Source organism: Elephantulus edwardii, unplaced genomic scaffold, assembly GCF_000299155.1.
Source record: "Elephantulus edwardii isolate Elephantulus edwardi_28Jun2011 unplaced genomic scaffold, EleEdw1.0 scaffold00206, whole genome shotgun sequence".
Lineage (NCBI taxonomy): Eukaryota > Metazoa > Chordata > Mammalia > Macroscelidea > Macroscelididae > Elephantulus > Elephantulus edwardii.
The window spans coordinates 5,078,058-5,105,091 of NW_006399956.1; the positions used below are offsets into that span (position 1 = coordinate 5,078,058).

Genomic DNA, 27,034 nt, shown 5'->3' on the forward strand with positions numbered 1-27,034 from the left:
TATCTCTACTGCTTAAATTTTAAATTTCAGGCTACTTTCTTCCATCAGATATTAAATTAACTGAAGAAAGAAGTAAGCTTTTTAAGTCTGAGATACTTATTTCTACTTCTTTGTCAACCTCAGCTTATTAAGTTGCCTTTAAATATGCTAACCTACATGTACCAATTTCTTTCCTTTTCCTTGTTCCATCTTGTTCTAAAGTAAGTATTGATGAGTGATAAGATGTTTAAGGACCCATTTATAATTAAACACTCAGTTGATAGACAATAAATATTTCTCAAAAAGACAATCACTGGCATCTAATAACATTGCATACCTTTGAGAAGCAATGCCTATCTTTTTTTTTTAAATGTAATAAGTGTTCATGTAACAAATGTGTGCCATTTTAACCATTTTCACATGTACCATTCAGTGGCTTTAATTATTTTTATCACATTATTCAACCATTATATGTTCCTATTTTTTTCCATTATTTTCTATAGAAACTCTGTCTCCTTAATCCTGGAATCATCTTTTTCCCATCCTTCACACCATCTATGGCATTTTAAATTGCTTCTGTGCTTTGTTTACACTTAACACTGTGAAATACTAGGGTTTGTTTTATTGTTTTCATTGTAGGAATTAAAACGTATCATAGGAGAAAAGCTAAATCTTTGTGTACTAATGATGAACAGCTTGGGGAACTACAAAGAATCTGTTGATAAAGAGTTTGCCAAATTGATAGAGATGGTGAAGAGATTCAAGCTGGAATATTTTCACTTACAGAAAGAATTCCTTTCCAGGTAATGTTTATTTATTTATTAGAACCCTGTGCTTCATAAACATTATAAGCTTGTGATTATGCATGACGTTCAGTAGGCTCTTTTCAAACCATATACATTGATTTCTGATGACACTTCTTCTGAGAAAATAGTATTTGATAATCTTGAATTTTGAAACCATGGAAAATTTACTTGGATATTCAGAATTGCAAATGGTGAACTTTAAAACTTGGGGAAACCAGTATAATGAGTTCCCCCCCCCCGAGATGGAATTTGAAATGACAGAATATAGAATTGTTTTAACCCAGTGAAGCTGTAGTGAAAAATTCCTCATTTAACAGATCACTGAGGCATAAAGAGGTAAAAAATGGATCAAAGTCTTAGAGTTGCCAGTGGAGGATCTAGAGCCGTGAGCCAGGCCTCTTGGCTCTTGTTTGCACTACCCAGGGCTTCCTATTCCACCTCAGTGAACTATACACACTGCAAAGTTTAGTCAATTCCATCTGAGGTAAATAAAGTCACAGGGCATAGAAGTGTCCAAGTGTAATATAGTTTATCATCTTACCCTTTCTCTCACCTCAATCCTTTTAAGTCTTGAAATATGTATATTCTGTAAACCACATGTTCAATGAAGACAATGGCTACATCTTTTGTTAACCACTATTTATATAGCTACAAACACCATCCTTAGACTTCACTCAACATGCTTATGGATGAGCTAACAAATGAAATTAGTTGTATGTTGATTTGAGCCAACTGAGAAAGTATAGTAAATTTACAAAGGTAAATTAAAACAAAGAAGCAACTTTATTTCTTGATCTTGATCTTCCGCTTTCCCTAAAAAGAAAGGAGCCCAAACTTCCTGATAGTGGTGAAAAGTGTGGGTGAAGTGGATATGTAGCTTCCTTAGAGGGACACCATCTCCACAAAAGGAAACATTGAAATTCTGGGTTAGCTGTTGGAGAGAGGCCGGCAACAGGGTCAGCTCTGAATAAGTGAATTGTCTGTGTTTCCTGCCAGATACACAGGTAGCCCAGTTAAATAATGATGTTATTGTGTACCATTGAGTCAGAACTGACCCATAGCTGACCCTCCAGTGGGTTTTCAGAGGCAGTTAATTCTATGGGAGGACATTGCTCATCTTTCTCCAGTGACAGTTAGTGGATTCAAAGGCACTGCAATCCCAAAGGCATGCAGTTCGAATCCACCAGCTACTCTTCGGGAGAAGAATGAACAATCTCCTCCTGTGTGATTTATGCTCTGAAAACCACTGAAGGCTCAGCTATGAGTTGATTCTGACTTGGCACCAAACAACAACAACAACAAATGAGCTACCAGTTAAGTAATGCTGCTTTTTGCTAAGAGCTGCTGTGCTAGGTAATTTGACACACATCTATCTCCAGAGAGAAGCAGTAACTTGCCCAAAGTCATTTAGTTGAGATTTAGTGACAGCTGAGATCAGGACTAGATATGTCCATTTTCAAAGCTGGTGATGCTTCAACTATTAATCCTCTGCTATCCACCCATTAAAATAATATGGTAAAATATTCCTTAAGAACATCTGGGAATCTAGCATTGAGTAAATGAATTGTCACTAGTTTGAGGATGACTGTAGTTCTCACCTTCTATCCCAAAACTTGAAGTCACTGCCACTGAGTTGGTTCTGATCACATAAGGCTGAGTTTTTGCAGAAGGGTCATCCATGGTAGACAAGTATTAGCAGAATTTCCAGACTGAGACAGACTAAAAGAAGAATTGACCATGCACTTCTGAAATAACAGGTCTCTGAAAACTCTATGAACAATAGAGGAACACAAATAGATATATTATTAGAGGTAGAGCCCAGATAGGTAGTCAATCAAAATGTAGAGAAATAGCCTCAAACATTCTTTAAAATTGGACCATAAAATGTATGGAGCATGAAAGTTGGAAAACTGAAAGTTAGGAAAAATGAAATGCAACTCATGAACATCGATATTCTAGGCATTAGTGAATTAAATGGATTAGCTTTGGCCATTGTGAATCAGACAGTCATGTGGTATACTATGCTGGGAATAAAAACCAGTAAGAATGGTGTTACATTCATACTTAAAAATACAATTTCAAGTTCTATCCTGAAATACAATGTTGTGCATGACAGGGTATTATCCATATACAATGATGACCTACTAATATGAGTATTATTCAAATATATGCACCAACAGCTAAAGGCAAAAAAAAAGGAAACTGAAGATTTTTATCAAAATTTGCAATTCAAAATTGACCAAGAATGTAATCAAGATGATTCAATGATAATTGGTAATTGGAATGCAAAAATTGGTTAAAATAAGAAAGAATGGTAATTGGAAAGTTACAGACTTGGTGACTGAAATGAGCCCAGAAAGAGAATGATTGGTTCAGTGATTCATTTGTCACAAAAAACTTTTTGAAAAAACTACAAACGCCTACTTTACACATGGATATCACCAGATGGACCTTACAGAATTTAGATCAACTACATCTGTAAAAGAAATCACTGGAGAAGCTCATCATTATCAGCAGTCAAAACCAGACTTTCAATTACTTAGGTATAAGTTCAAATTGAAGAAATGGGAAACTAAAACCATTCAACGAAAACCAAAACATGATCTTAAGTCTATCCCACCAGAATTTAAAAGTCATCTTAAGAATTAGTTTGAAGCAATGAACAACAGTGACCGGAGGACTTTAAGGATATCATCAATGAAGAGAGCTAAAAGTCATGCAAAAGACAGAGTAGAAAGGAAAAACCAAAATGGATGTTAGAAGAGACCCTTAAAATAGCACTAGTGCCTTGAGAAGACAAAAAAAAAAAAAAAAGAAGAAGAAGAGATGCTGAAATAAAGAACTAAACAGAAGATTTCAAAGTCAGCTCAGGAAGACAAGGCAAACTACTATATCAGAATTTCAGAGACTGAAAATGTGAGAATAAAAAGAGAACTCACTCAGCATTTCTCAAGTGGAAAGAACTGAAAAACAAACCCAAGCCTCAAGGTGAAATACTTAGCAACTGCATGGGCAAAATCTTTAATCTTGTCCAGGAAACATCAAAAGAGATTGGAGGGAATATGTAGACACTTTTTAAAGAAGAATTGGGCACTGAAATAGTTCAGGAAACATCGTATGACCAGAAACCAATGGTAATGAAGGAAGAAATTAAACTGCACTGAAGATATTGGCATAAGGTGAAGCCTCAGGAACCAATAGAATACCAACTGAAATGTTTCAAATGACAGACGCAGCCCTAGACATGCTCATCAGTCTGTGTCAGGAAATTTGGAGGACAGCTGGCTGGCCAACTGACTAAAAGAGACCCATCTTTGATCCTGTGGCCAAGAGAAGCAACCCAATGAATACAGACGTCATCTAACAAAATCATTACTATTACATGCAACCAAACTACTGCTGATAGTAATTTTAAAATGACTTGAACAGTATAAGTTTCCCAGTTGTCATTACAAGAAGCAGTAATGTTTATGGACTACATCAGTATCCAGAAAAGGTAAATTTTACTAGTGTATTACTCATATTTTTGTAATCTTTATAACTTTTCATTATTTTAAAACAACCACTCTTATTTGCCCAAAATAATTTATGTTGTGATTATATATAATTAGGTATATAACATAGTTCACATGTAAATTTCATCACACTTAAAATTTGTAGACTTAAGCTTAAGTTTACCTTGAAAACTTACCAGGATTTTAGACCCTTTGGGCTCATTTTAAAATTGAGGTTAATGAGTATATGTGAATGTTTTTAAGGTCCAGTGAGATAATGTGTTTAAAAATGCCTAAGCCCAAACGATGGATGGAACATACCATGGACTGCCAAGAAAACAAATAGGTCTGTTTTGGAGAGGGTGAAACCCAGTCTTTCCTTGGTAGCTAGGATTTTGAAACTCTGCCTCACTTACTTTGGGCATGTGGCCAGGAGAGATTGGTCCCTGGAGAAGGACATCATGCTCAGAAGGGTGGACAGACAGTGCAAGAGGAGACTCAGGATGAGATGGGTTGATACAGTAACTGGAGCAATGGGGGTTGTTTTGTCAAAATTAGTGAGACTGGCTCAGGAAAGGGAGGGGTTCAGAGCTGCTGTACATAGGGTCATTATACATCGCAGGCAACTCAACAGCACATAACAATAACATACTATGACAGGTTTGGAAGCAGGAGTGACATTCAATTCCTAAATAACATGCCTCTGGAAACTCTATGAACTTTGATATATCTTGATAGTTGTAGAGGTGCTGCAGGTCTTTTGTTTATAGGGTCACTTTGAGTCATACTCAATTCAAAGGCAATCAACAACAACAACAACAACAACAGAACAGTACATAGAGAATTGCCAGGAATTCAAGCTGGGTTTAGAAGAAGCTGTGGCACCAGGAATATCACTGCTGATGTCAGATGGATCCTGTCTGAAAATAAAGAATACCAGAAGAATGTCTCTTTGCATTTTATTGACTATACAAAGGCATCTGACTGCATGGATCATAACAAATTTGGCTAACATTGAGAAGAATGAGAATTCTAGAACACTTAATTGTGCTCATCTGAACCAAGAGACTGTTGTGAGGACAGAGCAAGGGAACATAGCATAATTTAAAATCAAGGAAGGTGTGCATCAGGGTTGCATCCTTTCTCCATCCCTATGCAGCACCTATACCTGGACCAGGAGGCTCTTGTGCAAACAACAGGAAGACATTGTGTGGTTTAAAATTGAGTAAGGAGTATGTCAGGGTTGTTTTGTTTCCATGCCTATTCAATCTCTGTGTTAAACAAATTATTAGAGAATCTGAACTCTATGAACAAGAGTGTGGCATCAAGATTGGAGGCAGACACAGCAATAACCTGAGTTATGCAGATGACACAACCTTACTTGCTAAAAGTGAGGAGGGCTTGAAGCACTTGTTGCTGAAGATCAAGGAATGCAGACTTCAGTGTAGATTGCATCTCAGTGTCAAGAAAACAGATTCTTACCACCAGACCGATAGGCGAAATCAAGATGGATGGAGAGGATATTGAAGCTGTCAACAGCTTCATCATGCTTGGATCCACAATTAACACCCTTTGCACCAGCAGTCAGGAAATAAGGAGATGCATTGCACTGGGAAAATCTGCAGTTAAGAACCTCTCCAAATTACTGAGGAGTAATGATGTCAGCCTGAAGACTAAGGTGCATCTGATTCAGGCCATAGTCTTTCCACTCACTTACTATGCCTCTGAAAGCTGGAAAAGGAATAAGAATGACAGAAAAAGAATCAATCCCTTTGTGCTATGGTGTTGGAGAAGAGCATTAAACATCCCGTGGATGACCAGGAGAACAAACGGATATGTCTTGGAAAGGGTGCAGCTGGAGTGCTTTCTGGAGGCAAGAATTATGAGGTTTTGCCCCATATACTTTGGGCATGTTGCTAAGAGGGGCTATTCCTTGGAGAAGTTATGATGCTAGGAAGAATGGAGGATCAATGAAGGAGAGGAAGCTCCTCAACCAGGTGGATTGACGTGGTGACTGCTGGAATAGGCTCTTGTGTGTCAGGAAGTCTCATAATGCTGCCAGATAGAACAGGGTTCAGATCTTTTGTTCATAGGGTTGCTATGAGTCACACTTGATGCAATGACAATTAACAAAAACAAGAAATTTAATCTGTATGCTGATAACATTATTTGAGAAACTGGACTCTATGAGAAGAATGTGGCCTCAGAATTGGAGGAAGATTCAATAACCTTCAGCATGCCGATGGCACAACCTTGAGTGCTGAAAATAAGGAGGACTTGAAGCATTTGCTGCAGAAGATCAAAGAATGCAGCCTTCAATATGGATTACAACTCAACTTTAAAAAAACAAAAATCCTGGCCACCATAACTGCAGCAAGGGCCTTGAGGGTGTCAGAAATTGTGAGATGGCATAGGATAGGAGGGGATTCAGATTTGCTATTTATAAAGTCTCCATGAGTTGTACTCAGAAGCACCTAACAATGTAGGGCTGAGTAGAACTGTCTCATAACATTTTAAGATGGCATTTTTATGTAAGCAGAATGTCATCTCTTTCTTGTAGGAAGTGGCTGGTGGGTTCAAACAAATGGCATTTTGATTGGTAGCTGAATGTTTGAATCAGTGCACCACCATAGCTTTTCACCATGTTTTAGTGACAATTTAAAGGAGGAGGGCACATGAAGGTTACAAACAAAATGATTTAACTATGTGTTTAAACTATGAATTAAAAAAAAAATAAGTATTCTATGACATTGAAAGTGGTAAGTCTATGTAGAGGTATGGGAGGAAATAGCTACAAGGTAACTTTAAAGGGCTGTTTGCTGAGAAAGAGAAGACTTCTTTCTATCCTGGTCAAGACAAAAAGGCTTTGGGGAATGGAAAGAATGGAGAGGACCAAGGAGAGAAAGTTAGAGGAAAAATAGCACTCAAAAGGATTTGGTGAGAAAAGTTTTATTTATAAATAAAAAAAAAAAACCCTGGTGGCCTAGTGGCAAGAAGCTGCACTGTAATCCCAAAGGAATGAGGTTAGAGGCCTCTAGGTGTTCTGCAGGAGAAGGATGGGCGATCTCCTCTCATGAAATTAACTGCCTCTGCAAACCCACTGGAAGTTCAGTCAGACTTCATGGTACACAACAAAAACAACATTTCTGTAATATCTATCTGGCCTGTCCATTGCCACACATTTTGCCCCTTGGCACAGAAGTTCCTGCCTCCGTGTAACTAATATCTAGAAAGAGACACAAATAATTAACAGAAAAGCGTACAAACTATAATTCCAGGGACTAGTAAATGACATGGGAGGCTCTTGTGGCATAATCCATAGGGAGCTGTGATGCTAATTCAAAGGTGACGCTTCTCTGTGGCTCGAATCCACCGGTGGCTGCAAGGGACAGCCTACTGCTGTGCAATTTACAGCCTCTGAAACCCTGCTGGAGAGTCAGTTGTGAGTCAATCTAACTCAATGGCAATGAGTTTTAAGTTTGACTAAATGACATGAAGAGGATTAAAGCAGGACAAGATGAATGACAAGGGGCAAAAGAGCATTATTTTAGAAAGAGTGGCCAGGAAAAGAGTGAAGAATTAAAGAGCTGACTGAAGTGAGAGGTGAGCTATGTGGAGTGTTCTCAGCAGAGGAGATGTCTAGAGATCATAAGAAGCTTATATGTTTAAACAGTATCAAGAAGCCAGCCTGGCTAGAGCAGCTAGTTGAGTGTTGAACAGTGAGTGGTAACAGATGAACTCAAAGACATAGACAGGGGTCTGGTCAGATACAACCTTGTAGATCATGCTTAGGAGTTGTGATTTCATTCAGATATGATGGGAAGCCATGGAAACATTATGAGCACAGAAATTACAGAGTTTGTGTTTCAAGAGATTTTTCTAACTGCCGGGTAGAGGCTAAAATTCCCTGGAAGGCACAGAAGTGTCAGAAGTGTGACCAGTGAGGATAGAGGGAATCCAGTGGCCTAGTGGCAAGGAGTTGCTAGCAGATAGTATAGAGATCCTAGAAAAATGTCCTGGATTTGTACCTGTGATTTTAGAACAGTAAAATAAAATGTAAAATATCAGTGCATCACAGTAAAAGTAAGAATAATTTTACATTTCATAGAATTGCTGCTTCAGTTGGATGTGTGCATTTGTATGTGTGTACTGGATGTCAAGGTAAAAAAAAAAAAAAAACCCCAAACAACCAACCCAATTAAAAAAAACCCACCACTGAATTGGAAACAAATTCTGTAGTCCAGGTAAGAGGTACAGGCAAAGGTGGTGAGAAATGATTGTTGCTGTTGTGTGCCATCAAGTTGATTCAGTCCCATAGTGCCCCTGTTGGACACTGTAAAACTACCCTGTTATAACCTTTACAGGAACAAGTTGCAGGAGTGGAAGATAGAAATGAAGAAATAATATCAGGACATCTTAGTAAGGAGAACTGTCAGAATTAAAAAACAAAAACCCAAAGCAAATTTATGTATGTGTGTATATACCTCAACACGATAATGAAAATCTGTTCATGTTTTATAAGAGAAAAATCTTCAAAGGTTTAACATCTGTTGAATATCGTTAACAGATGGTACTATCAAATTTTTTAAAAGCTATTTCTAAAACTGTTATGATTCATAAGGCCCATGAAAGTTATTTTCTTATGGGTAGAAACATATAATGGTTGAATGTTTTAGTAATATTTAATAAATATGGTTTTCTGATGGCCTTTATAGTCTGTTTGCTTTCTTTTGAAAGACAATGGTCACCCTTGAGAGAGACGATAAGCTATTCTTGGTAAAAGGTAATATAGACAGGACTGATGACTTTAAAAAACATGACAAGAAAAGAAAATGACACTGAAGAATAGTAGAACATATATGGTCAGTTAAGTAGTTTTGGTTTAGTTTGTTGTTCGGTTTGCTTGTTTATCACCCTGGGAAAGTGTTTTGACACCAGCCCTGTGTCTCACATGGTTCTTATTGTAACCAAGCTGGATTCAGCTGACGTGTAGAGGGTGCAGCCAGAGTGCTCCTTGGAAGCAACAATGATGTTGCTAGGAGAGGCTATTCCACCGAGATGGACATGAAGCTGGGAAGAGTGGAGGGTCAGTGAAGGAGAGCAAGACCCTCAACCAGGTGGATTGTCACAGTGACTGCTGCAATGGACTCTAGTATGTCAGGAAATGTGACGGCACAGGATAAAAAAGGGTTTTCAGATCTTCTGTTCATAGGGTGGCTCTGAGTCATACCTCGATGGCACCTAACAGCAGTAGTAACAGCATCATGGGGTTCTCACTATATGGTAATATTGGAAAGACACCCAGAAGGCCTGAACCTGAAAATATCTTTTTCAAAGATTGGAAATTCTTTAAGTTTATCATCACTTTGAGTCAAAGTTCTTACTTAGATCGATTTTTCCCAAACAGTCATTGATATGTCAGCAAGTAAGCAGATGAAATAATCTCAGTAGCTCTCAGAGAATGCATGCATTTCGACACATTTTTAAGTTTATGATTTGATCCAAAAGAGGGCTGGCTTAAGGGCACCAGGAGAGTTGGGCTGAGGATGAAGGGGAGGGCGAAGTGCTTCAGCAAAGAGAGGACTACAGCTGACATAGCAACAGCTGCCTTCAGTTCTTTTCTGTGCTTGGTAGCAGCCCATGGTACACACGGTAGCCTCATGGGTAACCTCAAGGCACACAGTTCAAATCCACCAGCTCCTTTGTGGGAGAAAGAAAGACTATCTCCTCCTATGTGCTTTGCAGTCTCTGAAAACCCACTGAAGAGTCAGCTATGAGTCGGTTCTGACTCAACAAGCACATAGCAAACAAGAACATAACCTATAAGGGGAAAGCTGAGATCGTGAAGCAAAGCTCATTTCCTGTCTTTTCCTCCCCCCACCTCTTTGCCTTTCCTGCCTTTTCTTTTACCTTCCTCCCTATATTTCACTTTCCTTCCTTTTTTCATAAAAGCTAGCTATGATGTATAAATATTGAACTCCATCCTCTAACCAGTAGACAACCTGATTCAGGCACGTAGTTGGTGGCACAACACTGGTCTCTTCAGGATGGAGTCCAGTGCAAACATGAAATGAAATGTTCTTATTTGTGAGTGATCAGGATGATTGATTAAGATCCCACATTTGTGAACCATGTATGTCTATGTAAATACTTTCACTTATTCCTCTGATCTCTGAAGATCTATCAGTTTAACCTGTCACAGTTTCCCGAGAGTGACTCTTAGCTGAAATGTCACTGACACCTTGTGGTTTGTACTTTTTTTTTTTAAACACCAGACAGAACCAACTAGAAACCATTAAACATCTGCAAGATGATGTTGTCAAGCAGGAAGACATTATCAGGAAGACAGTCCAAGAAGTCAAGCAACGGTTGGAGGATGCTGAGGAGCAGGTAAGGTGGCCCCTAGAAGCATTATGCTCAGGGGAAAGTCTCCTCAAATGCCTTTAAAACCATGAAGTAAAAATAGAGGAGGAACCAGAAAGAAAAAAAAAAGAGGAACTTCGAAGTTGAGTCCCCAGTGACGAGCAGTGAGCGGAGGAAGTAAAGGGGGGCGGGGGGGGGGGGGCTGTAAAAGAGGCAGTGTCAACAGCCTGCTGATGAAAGAGGCAACTTGCAGAAAGAGGCAACTCGACATATCAGGATTTTTACCACTGTAGAAATAGCTCAGGCATGCGAGCCCATGCAAACACAGAATTGCAGAAGTTCAGTAGAGGCTTATCACTTCCCTGAGAAGAAAAGCACATTTCCAGTTTCGTGTGCATAAGAAGAGTGGGCGCTCAGTTGCCGACTTTGCTGGCCGCACTGCTAAAATCCAATTTTTTTTTACTAGGGTAAGAACCAGGATCAAGCAGCCTGTTCTGCTGGTAAAGAAGCAAAGTCTTTACAGCATAAAATAGAGGAAGCAATTTCTGAACAATGGAATCTCCAAGCTATAAATACTGAGATATGGGACACATGCCAGGCACTTGAGCAGAAGACAAGAAGACTGAAAAGTGAGTAGCAAATATTTGTTTATACCCTTGTTCATTCCTCTCTCAGGTGGGGCAAAAAGGCTACAGCCATGTTTTTCTATTACAACTACTATATACTACTATTAAATTGATAGGCAATGAAATGATCCAAGAATGCAATAAAGTGGGCTCATCGAGAGGTTTACCTGGTGTCTCAGTAGATTAAGTTACGCATTAACCACCTTTGGTTGTTTCTTATAAGCTGGGTTTGTCTGTGGTTGTTACTTCTTCAAATATTAAATAATGTTTTTGAATAGCTTTAAAATAAGTAAAGATATTATGAACATGAAATATTTCAATGTGCAAATGACGTATTTTCCACTCTGACTTTATTAGCAAGTCTGTACCAAAACCAGGGGTCGAGAAGGCCCAAACTACCACTTTTTCCTTTCAAGAAGTAATTTTAGTAGAATGAACAAAATAATTATTAATTCAATGTGTATCCAAATATTAAATATGTGTGAAAATGCTTTTGAATTTTCATGCATGCTTTGGATATATTTTTGTGCTTTAAAAATATGAAATATTAATCATTTTTCCTATGCTACCTAAAAATACATAATAAGAATTTACTAAGGATTTAGGCAAGAAGGCAATAATCAAATTCTAGATATCAGGTTATTTATGAGCTTATTTTATATCATTAATATGGTAAAATAAATTTTTTTCATTTGACCATTTAACAGACAGCAGCTTTTTTCAGTCTGCTTTTTGCTTTATGATGTAAACGTCCTTTTTATAAAAAGTTCATTATCTGGGTTACATAGACAAATAATCTTAAGCTCAAAGTAAGCAAGAAATGAATAGTTTTAGATTTGTGTTCAGTTTGGATTCATCACCAGTTTTCTAATACAATCTGAAAATGCTGTGTAAGAATTGAAGAAATTGTGTAGTTCTAAAATAGAAATCTTTTTAAATTATTTTTTTAACTTTATAAATCTTGTCGGTTTTTCATAATTCTTAGTGTTGTTTTATTTCCAGTGACTTTCAGACGGTATAAGGCATATTTTAAATTATATCATCCATATGCTGTTTTCTTGTTGCTCAAACTGTATTGGAGAAGGATTCTCTGTGATTAGAACCATTCTTGTTGAGATGAGAATAATAAAGCAATATTGTAGACCCTCCAAATTTGGCTTAAGGTTAAGCTTAGTGCATAGAAATTTCTAATCAAATTCATCTATTTTTTAAGCTAATATTATACAAAATATTTTCATAAACTCCTAAAAAAGTATCTCTTCCATGACACCCATGATTTCCTTGAAGTACCATCTAGAGGAGTCAACTTTTATAACTTACCACAAAATGTGCATTCTTTGGGATTGCAGTGCAACTTCTGGCCACTAGGCCACCAGACCGCACTATAAAATGTGCCTTCTTGATATTATTATCTTCCCTTTTAACTTCCCAGTTTATTGTCAGAGGTTAATTGGCCCAAACATTCTTAAAAGCAAAATAGGAAATGTGACAGGTTGAATGCATACACTTTCCCCCCTTTTTCTGTCTGAAGATACTAAATTGGACACTTCCTTTCTGTCCTAACTCGCTTACAGCCTGCATGGTTTTAAAAATACCAGACCTGGCTTATGGTTTTCTGCTGCTCAAAAAAGTAATTAATGGCAGACTTCTATTCTTAAGACCATTTGTGTATGAAAGGCATCCTAAGATTGTTGTTGTGTACTGTTAAGTCACCCTTACCCTCCAGTGGGTTTTCAGAGGCAGTTAATTACACAAGTGGAGATTGTCCATCTTTCTCCTATGGAGCAGCTGGTGGATTCAAATCATAAGCCTTCAGGATTGCAGCTCAATTTCTTACCACTAGGATACTATTGTGATGCATCCTTTAGGAGATGAGGAAAATTTAGGTTGTATATTCAATGTATATTCAAAATATATGGCATATCTACCAAAAAAGACAAATATCAGTGGATACTGTTTTCACACAAACACAGTCATACATGTACCATAACCTCTGGTAGCCATGCCAATTGAATTTTAAGTAAAACATTTGAATTCTGGGCTACACAGCAAAAATATTTAAGTTGTATACTCACTGTCATTGAGTTTAGTCCAACTGATGATGAGGTTTCCAAGACTATAAATCTGTCATGGGGAAGGGAGGGAGGAAATTATGCAATAATGAATGAATGAAAAAATCCAACTTTTCTGTAAGCTTTCATCAAAATAAAATTTTTTTTAAAAGACTATAAACCTTTATGGCAGGAAAACACTCACTTTTCTCTTGTAGAGTATCTGGTAGATTCGAACTGGCAGCCTTTGGTTAGCAGCCTTTCCACACACCACTCAAACAAAACTCAAACTCACTACCACCGAGTCAGAACTGACTCATAGCTGTCCCTCCAGTGGGTTTCTGAAATGACATATTACATGGTAGGTGCCTGCCCATCTTTCACCCTCAGAGCTGCTTGTTGATTTAAACCACTAGAGAGGCTCCAGGCTTTAGACCAGCATCTCAACTCCCTAGAGACTGACTCACCAGAGCTCCCCACTCCCCTACTTTTTCCTCATTCTTAATGAGTCCAAAATGACTGATCTACAACTGATGGTCCAGTGAATTTTTAGTGACTGTAAATCACAGCCCTCGGGCCTAGATTTAATTGTTTTTGGTCAAACATTCTTCTAAACGGTTTAGCACTGGTCTGTCCATTTACTGCGCAGAGGTAACTCGTGGTTGCTGTGATCCTAAACTGTGACACTGATGTCAAATGTCAAATGTGATAATGGTTACCGATGGTGGACAGCGTTTGGTGGAGCTCCCCAGTTAAAACAAGCTTGGAAGCAGGAGTAGCATCCCATTCCAAAAAAGCTTGCCTCCGGAAACTCTATGAACTTGGAGAAACGATGAAAGTTATACAAATGTTCAGGTTTTTCACTCATAGGATCACTATGAATCTTCTATAGCTTGATGACACTTAATAACAACAAATTGCACAAGAGGAGACTGTCCATTTTTCTCTTGCAGAGTAGTATCCTGGTAGATTCAAACTGCCTGGTTTTGGAGTAGCAGTTAACTCCTTAACCATTGAGTCACCAGAGCTCCTGTTGTTGTTATGTGCTGTTGAGTTGCTTACAACTGACAGGGACCCTAAGTACAACAGTTCTGAACTCTGTTCTATCTTGAGCCAATTTCATTGTCTTACACACACTAGTCATTGAGCCAATCCATCTCATCAGAGGTCTTAGTTACTGCACTGTCCCTCTTCCCTTCCAAGCATGATGACCCTCTACAAGAACTGGTCCCTCTTCATAATGTGCTCAAAATATTTTGAGACGGAGCTTCAAAATTTTTGCCTCCAAGGAGCACTCTTTCCAGAACAGACCTTTTTATTCTCTTGACAGTCTATGATATCTTCAGTACTCTGCTACATAACACACAGGCATTGATTCTTCTTCTGTTATCCTTAGTCATTGTACACCTCTCTGACATATAAAAGTCATTTCAAAGACCATCATCTGGATCAGGTGCACCATAGTCTCTGGACTGACATAGTTTTTCTTCAGTTTTCTGGAGAGATCCATGACAGAAGATTTTCCCAGTACAATTCATCTTTTAATGTCCTGGCTGCTCATACCAAGAGTATTGATTGTGGGACCAAGCAAGTTGAAATTGTTAATTATTTTAATTTCTTCTCCATCTATCATGATGCTGCCAATTGGCCAAGAGGTGAAAATTTTTGTTTTCCTCATGTTGACCTTCAATCTATATTAAAGGCTGCAGTCCTTGGCCTTTTGCAGCAAATGCCTCAGGTCCTCCTCGGTTTCAGCAAACAAGATGTGTCATCTGCATATCAGTTTGTTGATGAGTCTTCATCCAATCCTAATGCCACATTCCTTCCCATAAAGTCCAGTTTCCCAGATAATATGTTCTGCATATAGATTGAAAAGATATGAAGAGAGAATAAATCCCTGGTGTACTCCTTTCCTGATTTTGAGTGTTTCCTTGTTCTGTTCTGGTGACTGCCTCCTGATTCAAGTATAAGTGACGAATAAGCACAATCAAGTGTTCTGAGATTTACATCTTCTCAAAATTAGCCACAATTTATTTTGACTCCTCAATCAAATGCCTTTGAATGGTTAGTGAAACACAGATAGACATTCCTCTGGTCCTCTCTGCTTAAGATTAGTTAAGACCTATCTAACATTGACTATAATGTCCGTAGTGCCATGGCCACTTCTAAACCCAGCCTACATATCTGGAGGTTCTCTGTTGATGTACAGTGCCAGTTGTTTTTGGATAATTTTCAGCAGAATATTGCTTGCATGTGATAGTAATGACATTGTTTGATAATTTCCACATTCTTGTTGGATCATCTTTTTTTAGAATAAGTATGGATCTCTTCCAGTCTGTTGGCCAGGAAGTTGTCTTCCATATTACTTGGCATAACCTGGTGAGTGCATCCAGGGCAGCATCTATCTCTTTGTTGAAATATGTCACTTGGTATGTCTTTATTTCCTTCAAAGCAGCTTGAATTTCCTCCTCCATCATTGCCTTTTGATCATATGTTGTTTCATGAATTCTTCTGTGTTAGCCAATTCTTTTTGGTATAGTGACTCTGTGTACTCCTTCCATCTTCTCTGGATGTTTTCTGGGACGTTCAACTTTCTGCCCATAGCATCCTTAAATGTTGTACCTTGAGGCTTACATTTGTTCTTCAGTTCCTTCAGCTTAAGGAATGCTGAGTAAGTTTGTTCCCTGTGATCTTCCTACTCCAGCTCTTTGCACAATTCATGGTAATACTTTACTTTGTCTACCCAAGCTGCCTTTTAAAATCTTCTGTTCAGCTCCTTAACATCTTGATTTCTTCCTTTTGCTTTGGTTTCTTGGCACTCTAGTGCAATATTCAGAGTCTCTTCTGACTCCATCTTGGTTTTTCTTATTTCTCTGTCTTTGTAGTGACCTTTCATAGATGATATTTTGATATCTTCCCACAGCTCATCTGCTCTTTGCTCATTAGTATTCAAGACCTCAGAGCTTTCCCCGAGATTGTCTGTAAATTCAGTACACTATGGTTAATTTAACAATAACATTAAGTATTTAAGACATTTGGTTTTTTATTCATCAACTAATTGTGTGGGGGAACAACTGTCATATCCAAATGTTTAGCTCAATGACAGTGTTCACAAATCAAAATGAAAAAGTTGTTTATGGCATTTCATTAGAAATACTGAACTTAAGTTTGAATAGAAAAGTTTTCAGTTGGTTCCATAAATCCAATTATTATAACTGTTAAATTTCTTGAGTAGTTACATGTATACACCCCCCACACACACACATATACATATGTACATACATACTGCTTCTTAACTTTTTACCTGGGTATCTTAGTAACAGAGAATACGAGGTATATCAGTGTATGTTTGCTAACAAGAGAGAAAATGCTTTTAAGTCTAGAATATATATACAACAGATTCGGGTGGATTGTTCTAACCCAAAATATCACTTCTTTAGAAGATACCTTCGGAAACTTCTATCCAGCTATAAATCACATGGAAGGAGATTTCCCATCTTTCACCCAAGGAGCAGATGGTGAATACAAACCTCCTGTCTTTGGGTTGACAGCACAACTCCTTACCTACTAGACCAGTGTTGTTGTTGTTAAGTGCCATCGGGCCACAGGCGACTCATAGCGACCCAATGAAGGAGAGTCCTCAACGCTTGGGTGCCTTTCATCCTCTCTCCACGTTCATAGGGTTTCCGGAGGCAAGCTATTATGGAAATGGATGCCACTCCTCTTTCCACACTTGTTTCAATCTAGGAGCTCCACCCCACTCTCTGTCCGCATTGGGTAGCCAACCATTAACTCATTTGACACATCAGTGTCACAGTGTTCAGCCTCACAGCAACCACAAGTGACCGTGGTACGGCAACTTGTACACCAGGGCTATACGACCTAGAGGAATGTCTGAACAAAAACAATGAAAGACTGGCCTGAGGGCCACAGATTAAAAGTCACCCACCTTTGTTTTGGTAGCATAGTTATCTGTTCACTGGGCCAGCTGATCTCTCTCTCTCTCTGTTGATATTACGGTTGTTAAGTGCCGTAGAGTCGCAGGCAACTCATAGCGACCCTATGAAGGAGAGTCCTTGATGCTTGGGTGCCTTTCATCCTCTCTCCAGACCACTAGAGTTCCTATATATACCTATATCATATTCCCTAATTAAAATATATTATGCTATGTTGTTGCTGTTTACCATCAAGTCAGAACTGACCCATAACTGACTCTCCAGCGGGTTTTCAGAGACAATAAATCACTTGGGAGGAGATTGCCCATCCTTCTCCTACAGAGCAGCTGGTGGATTTGAACCACATGCCTTTGGGATTGCAGAGCAGCTTTTACCACTAGGCTACCAGGGCTTTTCAAATAAACTTCCTGTGGGCTTGACTTTCTCTTGGATGATATCACTAGAAAGTTTCTTCCAGGTTACTCTTCTGGGCATGAAGGGCATATGATGGACAACAAGCCATAGCTTTATGGAGTCTAAGATGGATAGATGTAAGATGATAAAAACGTGTTATAAGTAGTCAATATCCACACTAAACCCAAATACTAGAATTGGACACTCAAAGCTACACTCTGTGACAGAGAACAAGGGCTCCACAGGGTTCCTGCTCTGTAAATAGTAATGGGAGATAACGGGCTTCACAACCTAACTCTTAACCCACTGCACCACTAGGAAGCCTAGCAGTTAGTAATGAAGAGGGAGATGAGCTAAGGAAATTAATATATACGTGATTCAGGCATCTAAAAGTGGAAGGTGGTGGAGGACAGGTCAAAGAGAAAGCTAACGCCAACAAGCATAGCTTTCACAACAGCTTTTTTTGATGCTTCTTTGAGATGGGGAACTGAGATTCCCCAAATAAAGAAGAAAGTAAGGGTAAGATTATCCAGGCAATGGTTCAGTACAATGATTAACAAGAGCACAGACTTTGAAATGAAATTTGATTTCTGACTCTAAGTCTACTAAAGACTAACTCAGTGAAGTTGGACAACTCACTTTACTGCCCTGAGCCGCAGTATCCTCTTCCTTGAAATAGAGTTGCGAATTAAATGTAAACACAAATGCAGGGAAGTGGTTCATGTTTGACCAGTTTGCAGATACAATCTGTTCTGCTAGAGCGTGTTTCTATAACACGAATTAACTCATTCACAATTCATAAGGAGAATGATGTTAGTATAACATGGATGTTGTCTTGATTTGAGAAATAGAACTCAGGACGGCAGAAAGAAAAGGAACACTTTCAGCAGGGAAAAAGATGCCCTCAGTTGGAAAAAAAATCCCTTTCAACTTTAAGAAAATGAGAAACCAGAGTCTGCAGCTGGGCCCCATCCCCGCAGGTGCAATGCCAGCCCTCAGCTCTCCCTCCCTCCAGGGCACAGCGACAGCAGCTCTTCCGCCTCTGAGTTCCACCTCCTTCTGCATTTTTTCCCCAGCATCCTATCAGATCTGCCCCATTTTCACGCTGTTGATTTTGTCATTTTCAATATTCTCTGAGGACTCCTTTGGCCATTTTGAGCTCCATATCTGAACAATCCAAATTTTGTTCTTGTTGTTAAGGGCCACCAAGTTGATTTTAACTCCTGGAGACCCTGTGTCCGATAGTCTAAGGCGCTGCTCAATCCTGGAGCCCATCACTGCAGCTACTAGGTCCTCAGTCTCGTGGAGGGCCTTCCTATGTCTCACTGACTTTCCACTTTAACAAGATGTCCTTTTCCAAGGATTACCTCTCCCCACCCTCCACCCTGCAATAAAATTCCACATTTTCTTTTTAGGTACAGATTAAGAATTGTTATTGTGAGGGCTCTGGTTACAGTGTCTCAAAAAGCCCAATTCATAACTGATCCTCCATTGGGTTCCCAAGGCTGTAAATGGCATGGAGGAAGATTGCCTATCTTTTTTCCAAAAGAGCCATTGGTAGAAATGAACTGCCAGAAAACTGTCTTGGGGTTAGCAGCACCATTCCCAATGGACTATGCCACACACACACACACACACACACACACACACACACACACACACACACACACGTTCAAGCTGTTCTAAAGGAATTGGCAAAAAAACAAAGCCCCAGGAATTGATGGCATAGCAATTGGCATATTTCAACAAACAGATGCAACCCTGGATGTGCTCACCAGGTGGTTGTGCCAATAAATCTGGAGGACATCTACCCAGCCAACTGACTGGAACAGATCCATTTTTATTCCCATTCTGACAAAAAAAGGAGAACACTGCGTTGGAATAGAAGAAGGGAAGAACTATGTATGACCGCAGTCCAGAATAAGAGGTGCATGACAAAGTGGACTACGAGAATGGTAGGATGGAGGAAGAAAATTATACAACAATGAATTTTCTTTTTCAATGAAATGGAGGTAAGTTGGGAGGAAAATGTGCAACAATGAATGAATGAAAATCCAACTTTTCTGTAAATTTTCATTATAAGCCCAATTTTTTAAAAAAGTGATCCAATTGTTGTTGTTAAGTGCCATCAAGTCATAGACAATTCATAGTGACAATATGAACAAAAGACCTGAACACTTGTGTAACTTACACTGTTTTCTCCAAGTTCATAGAGTTTCTGGAGGCAAGCTATTTCGAAGGTGGGTGCCACTCCGGCTTCCAAGCTTGTTTGAATCAGGCAGCTCCATCAAACACAGTCCACCATGGGTAGCCATTTTCACATTTGACTCCATCAGTGTCACAGGGGTTAGTATAGAGTGTGGAAATAGTCATAAGAGTCACACAATTTGATGGGTGGAGGGAGGGACAGGTAAAGGAAAGAAGGGAGATCCAATGTGAAGAACAATGTATACTAACTTTGTAAGTAAACCAATATGAATTTTTTTTTAAAAGTCACTAAATGTATACACAAGCCCCACCCCTCCCCCCAAAAAAGTAAAAAAAAAAATAAACCAAAAAACCTGTCAGAAATTATCGGAAATGACCAGAACAATACATCAGCAAAGAATTACCAGAAGTGCTAGCTGGATTTAGAAGAGGCCATGACACTAAAGACATCCATCTGCCAAACTCAGATGGATCTTGGCTGAAAGCAGAGATATGTCTATCTGTGTTTCATTGACTAGGAAAAGGCATTTGATTGTTTGGATTGCAACAAATTGTGGCTAACCTTGAGAAGAATGGGAATCCCAGAACACTTAATTGTGCTCATGTGAAATCTATACTTGGACCAGGAAACAGTCATATGAAAAAAGCAGGGAAACACTGCATGGTTCAAAATCAAGAAAGGTGTGCATCAGAGATTCATCCTGTCTCTACACCTTTTTAATCTATATGCAGAACAGGTTATTTGATAGACTGGACTTTACGAGGGGGAATGTGACATTAACTCATGAACAACCTGTGTTATGTGGATGACAGAACCTTTCTTGCTGAAGCTTCCAAAGGCCAATGACTGCAGTCTCCAATATGGATTGAAGCTCACCATCAGGAAAACAAAGATTCTCACCACTAGGCCTATTGGAAGCACGGTGAAATATGGAGAAGAGATTGAGATTGTTAAAATTTCAGTTTGCTTGGTTCCACAATTAATACTCTTGACACCAGCACTCATGAAATTGAACAATTCATTTCATTAGGGAAATCTACTGCCAGGGATCTCTTCAGAGTGTTGAAGAGCAAAGATGTCAGTGTAGAGACTAAGGTATGCCTGGTTCAGTCCATAGGCTTTGCAATTACTTGCTATGCATCAGAGAGCTAGACAATGACTAAGGATGATAGAAGAAAAGTCAATGCTTTTGTATTGTGGTGCTGGAGAAGAGTATTAAACACATTATAGATTGCCAACGATTTTCCAGCTCCAGTTCCTTCCTGTCTCCATACCTTCTCAATCTATATGCAGAACAGATCATTTGGGAAGCTGGGGTTTATGAGGAGGAATGTGATGTCAGGATTAGAGAAAGACTCATCAACAGCCTATGTAATGCTGATGACACCACCTTGCTTGCTGAAAATGAAGAAGACCTGAAGCACTTGCTGTAGAAGGTCAAGGACTGTAGAATTCAACAGTGATTGAAGTTCAACATCAAGAAGACAAAGATTCTCACCACTGGGCCTATTGACAGCACCATGATAACTGGAGTAGAGATTGAGGTTGTTAAAAAGTACAGCTTGCTTAGCTCCACAACAACACTCTTGACACCAGCAGTCAGGAAATCAAAAGATAAATTACATTTGGAAAATCTGCTGTCAGGGACCTCTCCAGAGTGCTGAAAAGCAACAATTTTAGTCTAGAAACTAAGGTGTGCCTAATCCAGGCCATGGTCTTTGCAATTTCTTGTTATGCTTCAGAGAGCTGGACAATGACAAGGATGACAGAAGAAGAATCGATGTCTTCAAGTTTTGGTACTGGAAAAGAATCTTGAACACACTAGGAATAGCCAAAAAAAACCAAATAGTTCTGTCTTTGAGAGAGTGAAACCAAGTTTCTCCTTGGAGGATAGGATTTTGAAGCTCCATCTCACATACTTTGGGCATGTGGCCAGGAGAGACAGGTCCTTTGAGAAGGAAATCATGCTCAGAAGGGTAGAGGGACAGCACAGGAAAGGAAGACTACAGATGTGATGGAATGATACAGTAACTGGGACACTGGGGGTTGTTGTGTCAGATTTAGTGAGACTGGCTCAGGACAGGGCAGGATTCAGAGCTGCTGTGCATAGGGTCACTATGCATCACAGGTGACTCGATTGCACATAACAACACAAGAACAGACTGCCAAGAGAACAAACATGTTTGTTCTGGAGAAGGTGAAACAAAGTTGCTCCTTGGAGACAAGGATTTAAACGTTCATCTTCACATACTTTGGGCAGGTTGCCAGTAAGGACCAGTCCTTGGGAAAGGACATCATACTTAGAAGGATAAAAGGGTGCTTAGAAGCACAGGAGAGGAAGACCTTACACGGGGTAGATTAACATAGTAACAGGGTTAATGGAGGTCAGTGTGTCAGAGACAGTGAGATTGTCTCAGGACAGGGCAGTGTTCAGAGCTATTGTGCTGTAAAAAGCAGGTGACTTGACAACATATAACAACAAAAATATACATGTATATATAAACAAATAAATATACACAAAATTTGTATTGTCTTCCTAAATCTACTTATCCCATGTTGTTGTATACTATGCCAACTCATAGCTGAACCTCGGGCAAGTTTTCAGAGGTATTTTAACCACCTGGGAAAAGATTTCTCACCTTTCACCCATAGAACAATTGGTAGATTCCAACCTCAGACTTTTGGGATGGCAGTGCATTTCCTTACCACCAGGCCGGCCCCTAGAGGTCCCTATTTATCCTATAAGCCTTCCTATTTCTTCTTGCTGTCATGTTTTAATTTCATAAATTGTAATATAATTAAATGCTACAAAATGCTTAGTACATGCACAAAAATTGGAATTTTTTTTTGTCCTCTTCAATGACTTTGACTGATGCATATTGAAATACAGATCTTTTGTCACCTCAGAAAGTTTCTTTTGCCACTTGGCAGTCAATTCTTCCAGCCCAATCACCATAAGAAACAACCACTTACCTGATTTTTTATCATTGGTAGATTAGTTTTACCTATTCTTAAAATGAGTTATACTATTCAGCAATGTACTTTTTTGTGTGTCTCTATCTTTCTCTCTGGATTGTATTTTTTGGAGTCACCTGTATGATGTTTATCAGTTGTATTCTTATGTATTCCATAGTTGGTGTCCTTATTGTTGGATATTTAGATTATGTCACATCAGGAGATGTATTTCACTGGGTAAGTCTGTAGTCTATGAGCTCTCCAAATTATTGAGGAGCAATGAGACCAATTTGAGGACTAAGGTGAGCCTGGTTCAGGCCATGGTGTTTCCAGTCCTTTTTTTGAGTCTGAGACAATGAATGAATAATAATGATATAATAAGAATGGATGTCTTTGAAATAAATATGGTGTTGGAGAAGAATAATGAATAACTTCTAATAAAAGAATAAACATATATGTCTTAGAGAAAGTGCAGAGTGCTCCTTGGAGGCAAAGATGATAAATCATCTCAAATACATCGGGGATGTTACTAGAAGAGGCTGTTCCCTGTAGAAATATCATGCTTGGAAAGGTGGAGGAATGGTGAAGGAGAGAAAGACTCTCAACCAGGTGGATTGACACAGTGACTGCAGCAATGGGTTTGAGTGTGTCAGAGATTGTGAAGATGACACCAGACAGGACAGGGTTCATATCTTTTTTTTCATAGGGTCGCTGTGGGTCATATTCAAACTTGTTGGCACCGAACAACAACAGCAATGGGTAGAACATCTTTTAACATTCACATATGGGTCCTTATGTAGACATGTTTTTATTTCATTTGGATAAAATCTAAGTGAAGTTGTTAGAACATAGTGTAGTTGTAGCTCTAACATTTTAGAAAACCTCCAGTTTCTGGAGTATTTATAGCATTTCACACTCCCACTAACAAGGGGTGGGAGTTTTAATTGTTCCACATTTTCTCAGTATTTGATGGTGTCAGTCTTTTTCATCTTAGCTGTTCTAGTGGGTATATAGTGATCTCTTCTTGTAGTTTTGGTTTGCCTTTTTGATGACTATGTTGAGGCATGGTGGTGCAGTGGTTAAACACTCAGGTGCTCCCTAAAAGGTCAGCAGTTAGAACTCACTAGCTGCTCCTTGAAGTAAACACCTCAGCTTCCACGAGGTTACAGTTGTGGAAACACTTTAAGGCAATTCTACTCTGTGCTTAGGACTTTTATGAGTTAGAATCAGCCCAGTGGTGACGGATTTTGGTTTAATGATGCTGAAAGAGCTCTGATTGCACAATGATCAAGCTGATAACTGAATGATTGGCAATTTGATCTCAACCAGGGAATTGATGGAGCAAAAGCCCGGTCATCTACTCCTGTAAAGTTTACAACCTGGAAAAGTTGATGGGGCCATTCTACTCAGTTGTATAGAGTCAATATGTGTGGGAATCAACTCGATAGTACATAAAAATGACACTGAGTGCTTTTTTCATATACTGATTGGCCATTTTGTGTTTTATTTGTTATTGCCTATTTAATTTCTTGGTCTTCTTTTTAAAAAAAGTCTAAAGCTCAAACTCATTGCCATAGAATCGGAATCAACTCACAGCTGACTCTCCAGTGATTTTTAAAAGTCTAAGTCGCATGGGAGGAGCTTGCCCATTTTTTTTCTTGTAAAACTGCTGGTGGATTTAAACTGTTAGAGAGCTGCAGACTTTGGGTTGGTGGGCCATCTCCCTGTGGGCTAGGCCACCAGAGCTCCCTAAGAATTCGGATGTTCTCTTGTAAGCTTTTAAAACCCAATTGTTTTCTTAAAGAAATAGAATATAGAACATTGCCTATGGGACTATATTGTTTTAAAACAAAAAGTTCTGGCTCTAGCCATGCCTGCTTATATTGATAACTAATCTTTTCTCAGCTCTAATAATGTGGTGGTTCTGATTATCAACAGCCAATTAATTATGGAGTCTTTGAAAGTCTCACTGCATAGTCAATTAGCAAGCTGCTTTATCTCCACTTCCTTTCAGAGGCAGTGTATCAGACACCTGTTTCATCCTACATCACAGATGGGAACAGCAGGGGACATAGTGGCCATTGTTTTACATGCTTACATATGAAGGCTAAATCTCCCAGAGACCTGCAGCTCCAACTCCAAATACTTAAAGAATGCAAAGGTGAATGCAAATAAAGGTCCTAAGCCAGCTTGGTTTGCCTGGTGAAGCATATGGAAATAGTTGCTACACATTGCACAAAACATCTGTTGAAATAAGGTTTATAATTTGAATGCTTTGGGGTGGATTATTTCCAAAACTCAATATTGTCTGATGGGAAGCAGATGGAAAATTTAGATCATCTTATTTCTTCTGAAGTACAAGCTTCGTTTGGTAATGCAAAGGCAGCCTTTTGGAGATGCACACTCTTCAGAAACAATGAAGACCCCTTTTGGAAGCTTTGATGCTGTTAGAAAGGTCAGGAGGAGGACAGAGCTTGGATTCTTAAGAAAATGAAAATACAGACATTTTAAACATTTCCTTTTAGAACTTACTAATTAAAACGTAGTGGCTTAATTAGGTCATAAATATGTATATGTGTATATGGATAATATGTACCCATGATGTTACTATAGGATATTGTGGTACAAACTAAAAGGTGCTATTTCTTGCCAGTTCAAATCTACCAGCAGCTCCTCTATAAAAAAAAGTGTGCAATCTCCTCCTACAGCAGAAACCCAATAGAGGGTCAGCTATGACTTGACCTTAACTTGATGGCAATGAAATAAACACACACAAACACACACACACATATATATGTATATGTATATATTTTCCTCATAAGTTATCTGTACAAAAAACTTTTATGGGGTGAATTTTACATATAACTGAGAATTTGAAAATATTTTTCCAGAATAAAAGGAAATAATATATTTCTTTTCACATGCATTAGCATTATTGTCATGACTTAGAGTTTCTTTAAGCTATTTTAAATACAAAGCACCAGATTTTTATGGTTTTTAGACACCAGAGTTTCTGCTGCTCATCATTTCCCTGCCTGCTAGTGATTTTTTTTTAAATGCAGCTATTAATACGTTTCCATCTAGCAGAGTGTCCTACCCTTGCCCAGTTTTGCTTTTAATCATCTGTGGGCTAAGAAAACAGTAAGCTTGTGAGAATTATGTACAAATTCAATCCATTGTCTGAGTCCAAGTGCGAAGATCTGCCACATGAGTAAAAGATGTGAACATCACTGCCTATCTGTTCAAAATATTTGAGTTTCTTTTCTAGATCCTGAGCTAGTTACATTGTCAAAGTAGCAAACTGTTTCTGTGTAACTCAAAGTGAAGTAGATTCCCTACCCCATTTCCGCATTCCAAATATGAGAATTTAAAAGTGGCTAAGAAGCAGATTTTTGTTAAATAAAAGAACTTTTTTTTCTACTTTACAAAAATAAAAACTGAGTCCTTCTCCATGACATAACTATAATTTTAGCCCATGATTAACTCGTTAATGTTACAGTTACATGAAACTCAGTGATCTTATAATTTCTGCTCTTTCCATGTTAAAGGGCACAAAAATGTTTACATTCCCATCACTCGTATTTTAGGCAGATGCTTAGCCAAGAGTGGATTTCTGCAGCAGTAGAAGGTTAGATTGAACAGCCTCTAAAATGTATTCCCATTTCAAGACTGAGTGATTCTGACTCATTTCTAGAGAATAACTCATGTCTACCACAGTCATTGTGCGAGGATGCTATTCTCAGAAGGCATCATGTGTCTTTCATACTCCATTTTTATAGTGGTTATGAGTTTGTGAGGCAGTATACTAAATTACAGAAAAAGGGATTAAAAAACTGTCCTATTGAGTTGATTGTAAATTCTCTGTCTAGAAACAATTGAATTACAACAAAGGAAGTTGACTAAAGAGCAATACCATGACTTGCCATCTCAGATAACACACCCTGTGTTAGGTGCTTACTGTGAAGATAATGTCCAATGAATGTAAGAATTTTTTTTATTATTATTAAATTTTATTAGTTTTCATGAACATTTACAGAGATTTTGGGTTTTCATTCATTCATTGTTGCACTGTGTTCTCCACCCTCCACCCCAGTTCGTTCTTCTTTCCCCCCCATGTCTGTTTTAATTGTCCAATTGCCACAGTGCTTGTCAAAGCCAGTTTTGATTAATCTCCTTTGTCAGTGTGTCCCTTGCCATTCCCT

At 38.7% G+C, this 27,034-nt stretch overlaps 1 protein-coding gene across 1 annotated transcript in view; it reads left to right on the plus strand.

Moving 5' to 3' along the window:
• LOC102870330 (myosin-3-like) overlaps positions 1–27,034 on the plus strand; it is a 154,129-nt gene that overhangs the window by 54,072 nt on the left and 73,023 nt on the right. Inside the window, exons 15-17 of the mRNA XM_006897220.1 lie at positions 619–782; positions 10,555–10,669; positions 11,109–11,271. Coding sequence (XP_006897282.1) covers positions 619–782; positions 10,555–10,669; positions 11,109–11,271 — 442 coding nt within the window. The remainder of the gene's footprint in view (positions 1–618; positions 783–10,554; positions 10,670–11,108; positions 11,272–27,034) is intronic.